Source organism: Epinephelus moara, chromosome 9 (assembly GCF_006386435.1).
Source record: "Epinephelus moara isolate mb chromosome 9, YSFRI_EMoa_1.0, whole genome shotgun sequence".
Lineage (NCBI taxonomy): Eukaryota > Metazoa > Chordata > Actinopteri > Perciformes > Serranidae > Epinephelus > Epinephelus moara.
The window spans coordinates 2552564-2562291 of NC_065514.1; the positions used below are offsets into that span (position 1 = coordinate 2552564).

The window sequence follows — 9728 nt, forward strand, 5'->3', positions numbered from 1 at the left end:
CTTCCTAGGAAGAGATCCATTTGAAGTGTTTTTCAAAAAATTCAAAATGGCGGAAAATCTATATAAGCGGAAGTTATGGGTTCTTGAGGCAAATGTGTTCCTCATGAGGAGAGGCATCTCTGTGCAAAGTTTCATGTCTCTACCACATACGGGGCATGAGATATGCCCATTCAAAGTTTGACATTTCAATGGGTTGCTTTAGCGCCCCCCTTTGGCCAATTGATGTAATATTGCTTCATTGGCATCCTCCCATGACCCTCTACCACTGTGCCAAATTTCTCATGGATTGACCAAGTCAGTGAGGAGAAAAACGTGGAACACACACACACACAGAGTTTTCATCATCATATAGTAAGATGTATTACGTCTATACAATAAAATTGAAAATTAGAATGTGGAAGTTCGTGCTCACCTTAATGACTCATAGACAGGTGCGCAGGAGGAAAATGTCCACAGGTAAGAGACAAGAATTCCTGCAGACTTCCCAAAACCTGAAATAAACTGTATTTAAATACACAACATTTCAGACCGTAGACCTACGTCAAAATTAAAATGTTGGAGTGGGGACAGCAATCTCAAAACCTGGTTAAGTAAAACCTGAATGCCTGGATACCACCGGAGGTTAAGTAAAAACAAAAGTGGGTTTTTTTGTTTTGTAATTAGGTGAATTGACCCTTTAATAAAGAATAATCTTGTTGAAATAAAATGCTTCCTGATCTCTCCTCTTCCTGTCAGGTAACTCTCACATGGCCATCGTCCAGAAGGTGAACAACGAGGGGGAGGGGGATCCGTTCTACGAGGTCCTGGGATTGGTCACGTTAGAGGACGTTATCGAGGAGATCATCAAATCAGAGATCCTGGATGAATCTGACGGCTACTGTGCGTGTGTTTATTGTGCATATGTTTATTGCTGCAGTGTCTGGTATCTGTTATTGACCCTCGTCCACCTCCTCCTGCAGTGGACAGGAAAGTGAAGCGTCCCCTCCCTCCGCTGGAGATTCCTCTGGAGCCTCGCAGCGTCCACGAGGAGTTCTCTCTCTTCAAGCCTCCAGAAGGAGAACCCAAGATCCGCACCTCGCCGCAACTCCTGCTGGCTACACACCGCTTCTTGTCCAGAGGTGTGTGTGCTTAAACTTTTCCTGTATGTGCACAACTGTTGAATAGTTTGTCATCTCCTCCTTGATGTGGTCCAGTCAGATGTCTGATGAGACAATGATCCTTAAAAGGTCTTAAAAAGGCCTTGAATTCATTCATTTTCCATAACTGCTTATCCTGTTGGGGTCATGGGGTCGTGGGGGGCTGGTGGGTTTGGTGACGGTGATTTCAGGGCTGTTTCTGGTTAAACAAAAAGGATCTTGCTCTTTAACACAAAGCTCTATCTCTGTAGGGATCCTTTCATATTGTTGTCAGACACACACAAAAACAAACACTTTCAGTGGACGCATATTGACGTTGCACAAATGCCGCGAGTGTTTACATTACAGCCTGTTTCGTGGCTTCTCGCTCAATACGAGTCACTTAGACACAAAACTATGGGATGATAGAGTCCAAATTGAAAAACACCTTTAACTCAGGACGCCACACAGCAACTCGTCAATAGTGAACACTTTGTTTTCTCCCTCGCCACTGAAGGATGTGATGCTTTTTGGTGTTATCATAAACAGTCTGTATCTGCACTGTGGACTGTGGAGAGTTGGTAATGATTTCACTTTCAGCCATGCTTGTTGTTGTTGCCGTGGGTAACAGTATGACGTCAATATGTCAACAGGGTGAAATATCACGAGTATCATGATATTGATTTTATATATAATATTAAAAATATACCGGTATTATTGTGAACAAGACGATCTGGCACACCCCTACTTGACATGTCATGTTCGCAATGATGGGGCGTACGCACATATGTACTGACAACATAAAAACATAATGCGTCCGGCCGCGGCTATCGTCAATCATCAATAAGCTGATTCCAAACTTTTCAACGTTAGTGTTTGTGACAGAACGGAAAGATGAAGTGAGGCTGTGGTGGACGAGCACCTCACACTGACTGACTCAGTCACAGTTTAACACCACACATGTAATGATTATGTTTCATATCATAGTTCAGCTCAGGACTGAAACTGCTACGAGTTATGTGAGATCCTTTGACCTCATTGTAACCTCTGACCCTTAACCCCTGCAGAGGTGGCGCACTTCAGCCCCGGACGCGTGTCTGAGAAGATCTTGTTCCACCTGCTCCGTCACCCCAGCGTCAACCAGGAAGTGCACTTTGACCCAAACAACCGGCTGAGCCCGGGTCACTATCTCTACACGCGCAACCACCCGGTGGACTATTTCATCCTGCTGCTGCAGGTATGTCTGCATTCACACGCACATTTATATGAGTCAGAGTCGCTTCACAAAACATAAAGATAAACAAGAGACAATTCTGACATATCAGAACACTGTTATTTTTTTATTTTTCAGTTTATCTTTGATATAAATTTGAGACTTAAGATGACAGTTTAAAGTCTCAGGGTGCATCAGTATCAGCACATACATGTGTTATACAAATAAAAGCACGATGTGAAAGATGAGTGTATAAATTGAGCAAATAAAAAAGACAATAAAATGATTAAGTAAATGTATCTAGAATTACCACCCACCAGTCCAGTGTCTCTGACAGTCTCCATCCATGCCAGTGAAAACATGGATGCTTCACACACAGAAGATCTATACAATCAGCACAGTTTGAGATTAGAGTCACCAATTCAGTATCTGACCAAATGTCTCCCCTTCTGTTCCTGAGATATGACGCTCAGTAATGGACAGGAAAGTGTTTTATGCAGAACATTATGACATGTATTGTGAGGTCACAGTGACTTTGACCTTTTGACCTCCGAGCACCAAATTCTAATTAGTTTATTTGATATACTCCAAGTGGATATAGATATAGATATTGTGTGAGATAGACTGAGAGTGAGGTAGATGCAAGGTCACAGTGACTTTGACCTTTGACCACCAAAATCCAATCAGTTTATTTTTAAATCCAAATGAAAGTTTGTGCCAAATTTGAAAAAATTACCTTCAGGTATTCTTGAGATATCATGCTCAAAAGAATAAGACAGATGAGGTCACAGTGACCTTGACCTTTTGACCTGCGAGCACCAAATTCTAATTAGTTTATTTTATTTAGTCCAAGTGGACATTTGTGTGTTCTTGAGATAAAGTGTTTATGAGAATGAGATAGATGCAAGGTCACAGTGACTTTGACCTTTGACCACCAAAATCCAATCAGTTTATTTTTAATCCAAGTGAACGTTTGTGCCAAATTTGAAAAAAAATCCCATAAGGCATTCTTGAGATACCACGTTCAAAAGAATAAGACAGATGAGGTCACAGTGTCCTTGACCTTTGACCATCAAAAACTAATCAAGTCATTGTTGAGTCCAGGTGGACATCTGTGCATTGGACATGGACATTTCCCTCAGGCGTTCTTGAGTACAGAAAACCCGAAAACATTACGACTCTGGCCATGGCTATTGTCGTAGCGGAGGCATAAAAAAGGAAAACCAAGGAAATCAAGTTCTGGCTTGTGAAAAATTTAATTATCTGTTTATAATGGCCTTAGCGGAGGCAGCTGTCCTCGCTCACGCCTCCATGTTGGCTATGAAAAACTGATAATGGACACCTTCTGGGGCATTATCCCTTACGTAAGCACCAAAACCTTTGTCTTTGTAACATATGTTGGTATTTTGTTATAACCACAAACATTATAAAAGTTGAAATAAGGAAAAAGATCCAGTCGATGCTTGAACAGATAATACTGTAACATCGGCTATAAAGTTTACTGCTTTTTTGTATGTCTCCACACCGGTGATAGCCACGACCGAAGGCATTATGTCCTCGGGTTGTCCATCCCATCCTTGTGAACACGATATCTCAAAAACATCTTGAGTGAGTTTCTTCAAATTTGGCACAAACATTCCTTTAGATTCAATAATGAACTGATAAGATTTTGGTGGTCAAGGGTCAAAGGTTAAGGTCGCCGTGATCTTGCATCCATCCCCTTCTTGTCAATGCAATACCTCAAAAACATCTTGAGTGAGTTTCTTCAAATTTGGCACAAATGTTCATGTGGACTGAAGGACAAACTGATTGGATTTTTGTGGTCAAAGGTCATAGTCACCGTGACCTATTGCATTTTCTTGAACATGATATCTCAAGAACACCTGAAAGAAATTTCTTCAAATCTGACACAAACGTCCACTTAGACTGAAGAATAAACTGGTTAGAATTTTGAGGTCAAAGGTCAAAGATCAGTGTGACCTCCCAGAACTTATTTTTTGCCATAACTGAAAAAGTCATTCACTAATTCAGACCAAACTTGACACAAATGTCTAACAGGATAAAATAATGAAGGTCAAAAGGTCAAAGGTCAGCTTGACTGTGACATCATCATGTTTTAACGTCATATCTCAGGAACAGAAGGGGAGACATTTGGTCAGATACTGAATTGGTGACTCTAATCTTGAAACTGTGCTGATTGTATAGATCTTCTGTGTGTGAAGCATCCATGTTTTCACTGACATGGATGGAGACTGTCAGAGACACTGGACTGGTGGGCGGAGGTGGTAATTCTAGTTGTTTTTAGTTTTTACTTTACTAATTGTTTGTCTTCGTTATAACCCTGTTGTCCCAAGGAACTGCAGTATGATGAGAAAAAAATGTAGATAATAATAATATTCTTGTGGCTATCAGTTTTTTTCGTGACTCTCTGTCAGTTTATAATTTACATTTTCTTTATTTAACATTATATTTCAAGAAACACACACACTTCACACTTCCTGCTTGTGTGTCCTCAGGGTCGTGTGGAGGTGGAGATCGGTAAAGAGGGGCTCAAGTTTGAGAACGGAGCGTTCACATATTACGGCGTGTCTGCGCTGACGCTGCCATCTTCAGGTGAGACTGAGAATAACAGCAAGATGTGTGTGATTCACATTCACTCTGAAAACAGATTTCACATTCAGCTACTTAAAAGTGAACTCCTACAAGCAAATATAGGTGGGAACATAAAACCTGACAATCAGTAATGTTATTGATTATAAAAATTGTCAGCTGATTAATCAGTGAGGTGACACACACACAGAGAATGAGTCACTCTGACAGTTTCATCACCAGTCGCAGGAGAAAATTTGTCTCTTAACAAAATCACCACAACAGCTTTAATGCCTCGAACGATATTAAATAATATATATGAATACATTTTCTGTCAGGTTTGATATTTAATTTATTATTTAATCATGCAGTTACAATAACATGAAGTCTACAGTTAAAGATGATGATGCAGCTGTATTCACAGACCTGAGGTTTATATGAGTCGACACATGGCTATAAAAAGAAGAAGACAGCGTCATGGCTGCAAGTTGCAGGATTGCACATGATGTACTCTGTGTGTGTGTGTGTGTGTGTGTGTGTGTGTGTGTGTGTGTGTGTGCGCGCGTGCAGTGCACCAGTCTCCAGTGTCGACCCAGCGTCACTCTCCCAGGGATCCGTTTGAGTCAGCAGACGCCACAAGCCCGTCCAGTTATTGTCCTGACTACACCGTCCGAGCGCTCACCGACCTGCAGCTCATACGGGTATGTGTGTGTGTGTGTGTGTGTGTGTGTGTGTGTGTGTGTGTGCGTGCGTGTGTGTGTGTTTTCAGTCACCACTAAAGGCCAACACACACTTGTGATTTTGGGCTGTCCCAGACCAAATGTATACGTGAACTGGATGTCAGACTCCAAGATGGCGCCCATTCATTTGCTCACATAATGCTGTGAGGCCCAGTTCAGTTCAGTTCAGTTCAGTTCAGTTCAGTATGATTTTTTTCTGTCTCCACAGTGAAAGTTGTGGATGGTACCAACAGAAGCGTTCCTTAGCGTCCCCATGTTTGGTCCCCCCTCTGTTGGGGTACCTAGCACACAGATCTGGTACTAAAAGGTGGAGCTAGAAACCCTGCAGTCTGATTGGTCAGTAGAGGACGGTCACTCTGGTTTTATGTAACCTCTGTTCATACATCAGTAAACTACAACTATAAAATGAAAGAGAAAAAAATAACTTCATTCACTGGGCCGACTGCCGGCAACTTTTAAGGTGGAACGTTAACTTGTAATGTTACTCAATGCATGAGTTGATGACGTGAATCCATCAGCACACCTTAAATTTCACTGTGACAACTTTGACCATCACTTTAGTTTTTATATGACACACACTTTTAGTAATGACTTTAAAAATATAGATTAATTTGGAGCGGATTATGTGAAGGTCATATATTCTAATCCTCACTTCCTGTGGGCTACAGCAACACTAAACCCCTGAGCTTGCCTGAGAAGGACTAAATGCACAAAGCTGCTATTTTCAATGATGCAGAGCATCGTCAGTCACAGACGACAAAAGCTGTCCTTTCATGACAGCATGACACGCTGCTGGGTGCTGTTATTGTTTAACCACAGGGGGAAATGTGGCGACAACGGCGAAGGTTAACCAGGCAGGAGGGGTGATGGACGGGCCCAACAACCACCAACTTTCACTTCCTGTAAGATAGTAAAGCCAAACTCTTTTATCCTAAACCCATCCACGCACATTTGCTGCTGAAGGACGAAAAGTGTCGGTTCATGGTGTTGCACCGACGTAGTGCTTTTATTTTGAAAGAGACTGGATCAAACTGTACATTTCCTGTGAAAACAGAAGTGTATTTTGAAAACAGACAATGCATGTAACAGGCTGAAGTTGACACGGCGTCCCAGAACGTCAACAACCAACACACCCAGGGTACCTTGGACGTCATATGTGGACGTGGAAAGTCCATGACCAAACGTGGACATGTGACGAGGTCACAGTGAGGATGAGTTTGATATTTAACTCTGTTTTTATTCACATTCAGAGCTGACATCGTTCACTCTGTCAGTGAAGTTTTAATGACAGTGTGACGTAATAAACCTGCATGATCTCTGTTATTACCTCGAGCGTGGAGCCTTAAACATTAGACTCTGTCCAAACACTGAATTCAGTCAGTCGTTCATTTTGTTTATTTTGTGTATCTTTTTAGGTGACACGTCTGCAGTATCTGAACGCTCTCATGGCGTCGCGGGTCGGTCAGAGTCCAGATCCTCCTGAGATAAAGATCCTGCCCAACAGTCAGACCAAGCTGCTCAACGACAGAAACACCACACAGCAAGGTAGGTCCGACCTCCGGCGTCCGCTGCACTGCGGAGCTCCAGACTAACATGTGTTAGTGTTAAATCACACTGTAGTGTTCTTACTGCACTTCTGTTTGCTTTCAGCTCAACTAAAATAATTTTCTTTTTCTCTTTTCTTTCCCTCCTCGCTTGCGTGCCTCCATGTCTTCTTCTTCTGTCCTCTCTGGCCGTCCAGAGTTCCCTGTGAACTTTTCATTCTTTGATACCATTGAGAACTACTGTTAGTATTTCTTTTGCATGAGGTAAAGACACGCAGCCTGTCTGCGGCATGGCAGCAGACTCACACTGTACACGCAGCACACTCAGTCTCACAAACACACTCCTGGTCTCCTCTCTGAAGTGTAACAGGACAGTTTTAACCCTTGACCCTGTCGAGTCAGCCGCCACAGTGGAGGCATTTTACTGTCATGGGACCACTTCCTGTGTGTGCAGGTGTATGTGTGTGTTTGTGAGGCTTTGTAACCTCAGTCTCTACATCCTGTCTTTATTCCTAGTTTCTGCTTTTCCCTGAAATCATCTCACTTCTCTCTGTTGGGTACGTAAACGTGACAGAAACTGCATGTCTGATTTAACTGTTCACTTCCCTTCATAAAACACAGAAGTATAAGTCTGTATGTGACCACATGGATGAAATGTGTCCTCTGGCGTCCATATTGGAGGCCTCAGGTGACAGAGGGAGATATAAAGGCAGAGATATTATCTGAAGTGAAAGGGACGTGTGCACAGAGAAGATAAACTGCAGAACTCCCCCAAGAAGTTTTAAGTTTATTTCAGTTTCACTTCAGATGTCTGCACATTCATGGGATCACTGTAAACAGGAACTGGTACTGGCTAATTTGGCACTTTTAATAAAAGCAATTTGCCAAAACGCAACAAATATAGGCAAAAAAAAATCCTGTTTGCATCCATTGAGCCCATGAAAATATAAGAACTGTGGTTCCAAAAGTTATCATAGAGTCTGTAGAGTGACAAAATCCATTAATGTTACCTGTGTTTCTACTTATTTATTTACTGACGCTCAAAATGTGCCATTGGAACTGGAGTGGGGGGATTGAATGCTGTGACAGAGGGACATTATTTTGTTCATTTCTTTAATAAAGACCTTAAAAAAGTAAAGAGTTGCAGAAGCATCTAATTTGCAGATTAAGTGACTTTCTCCTTAATTTTACAGTTTGAAATATCTGATAAACCCTTAATTATCATTTGTTATTGAGGTTGGGACTTTGGTTTATGTTACGGGGGCTGATATATTTCCTGGTACAAAGTATTATATACAAAATTATTAAAATTAGTGTTTAACAGCTTTACTGTGGAAGACTTGAGAGGCAAAGTTTTTCATTTTTCCCATCTGTGAAAAAGTGATTTTTATTTTTTTTTATATATTTTTAAAAAGTTTTTTTCAATCTGTGAAAAGATTTGAAAATGTATTTTTTAGTATAATTAATTTCTTTTTCTTTTTTTTTTTAAAATCTGTGAAAATGGGTGAAAAAAATGTCTCTTTGTCCAGTGATTTGACCACAAGAGGGCACCACTGCCCCATATTCTAAATACGGCTAAAATAATTCATGTTTTCTTCTACTTGAGTTTTAATTTATCCGTCTACATTGCAGGGACATTTTTTTTGTTGTTTTCACAGGTGGAAAAAAATCTTGGAAAATGATCCTGAAAAACACCTGTTTTCATAAATGACAGAATAAAATTATATTTTTCCAAGATTTTACATTTTTCCCCAGTTGTGGTTTTGGTGTAGATATTTTTGACCACAAGAGGGCACCACTACCTCATGTTCTAAATATGCCTAAAAGCATTCATGTTTTCCTCCAGATGAGTTTTAATTCATATATCTACACTGCAGGGAGATTTTTTTGTTGAAAATAAACTTGGAAAAATATAATTTAATATTTTTTTCCCCTATTTATGAAACAGATGCTTTTTTCAGGCTCATTTTTTCAAGCCTTTTTTTTTTTAATTATTATTTTTCCCCCCCATCAAGTTTTTTCCTCTTTTGTGAAAACGGGTGAAATTGTCTAGTTATTTCGAAAAATCAGGTATTCACAGATGAAAATTAAAAAAAAAAAAAAAAAATAGAAAAAACAATCGACTTTCCTCTCAGGGCTTCTGTAGTAATAAATAAGTTGTTAACATCTGAGGTGCCTCTCAATTTGTACCTTAAAAAGTTATTTATTTTTCAAAATGTGGGGGTTCAGCCAAACTTTGGGGTAAAAGCCACTGACTTAAAAGATTAGAGAACGTCAAGATGTTTAAAATGAGATTTTAATGGCGTATCTGCTCGATTTAAGTAGTGTTAAGAGGCATCAGTCCCATATAAAGTGGCATGAAAGCCATTTTCCCTCAACTGAAAAATTAAAGCTCTATTAAAGGGATAGTGCACCCAAAAAATGAAAATGCAGCCATTATCTACTCAGCCATATGCCGAGGGAGGCTCAGGTGAAGTTTTAGAGTCCTCACATCACTTGCAGAGATCCAAGGGGAGAGGAGGTAGCA

At 40.6% G+C, this 9728-nt stretch overlaps 2 protein-coding genes across 4 annotated transcripts in view; both read left to right on the forward strand.

Annotated features, from left to right (window-relative positions):
- Positions 1 to 4615, forward strand: part of sec14l7 (SEC14-like lipid binding 7) — a 74906-nt gene extending 70291 nt beyond the window's left edge. The window contains exon 13 of the transcript XR_007570509.1: positions 4410 to 4615. The gene's annotated coding sequence lies outside the window, so the exon portion shown is untranslated. The remainder of the gene's footprint in view (positions 1 to 4409) is intronic.
- Positions 1 to 9728, forward strand: part of LOC126396010 (metal transporter CNNM3) — a 24323-nt gene that overhangs the window by 5877 nt on the left and 8718 nt on the right. The window contains exons 5-12 of one of the 3 annotated variants that reach the window (XM_050053828.1): positions 736 to 879; positions 960 to 1118; positions 2183 to 2352; positions 4845 to 4941; positions 5488 to 5618; positions 7073 to 7202; positions 7399 to 7465; positions 7718 to 7738. In XM_050053828.1, the coding sequence (XP_049909785.1) occupies positions 736 to 879; positions 960 to 1118; positions 2183 to 2352; positions 4845 to 4941; positions 5488 to 5618; positions 7073 to 7202; positions 7399 to 7448 (881 nt within the window). In that variant the 3' untranslated portion in view covers positions 7449 to 7465; positions 7718 to 7738. Of the gene's footprint in view, positions 1 to 735; positions 880 to 959; positions 1119 to 2182; positions 2353 to 4844; positions 4942 to 5487; positions 5619 to 7072; positions 7203 to 7398; positions 7466 to 7717; positions 7739 to 9728 lie in introns of those variants that run through there. The other 2 variants (XM_050053827.1, XM_050053826.1) reach the window with 2 other exon arrangements.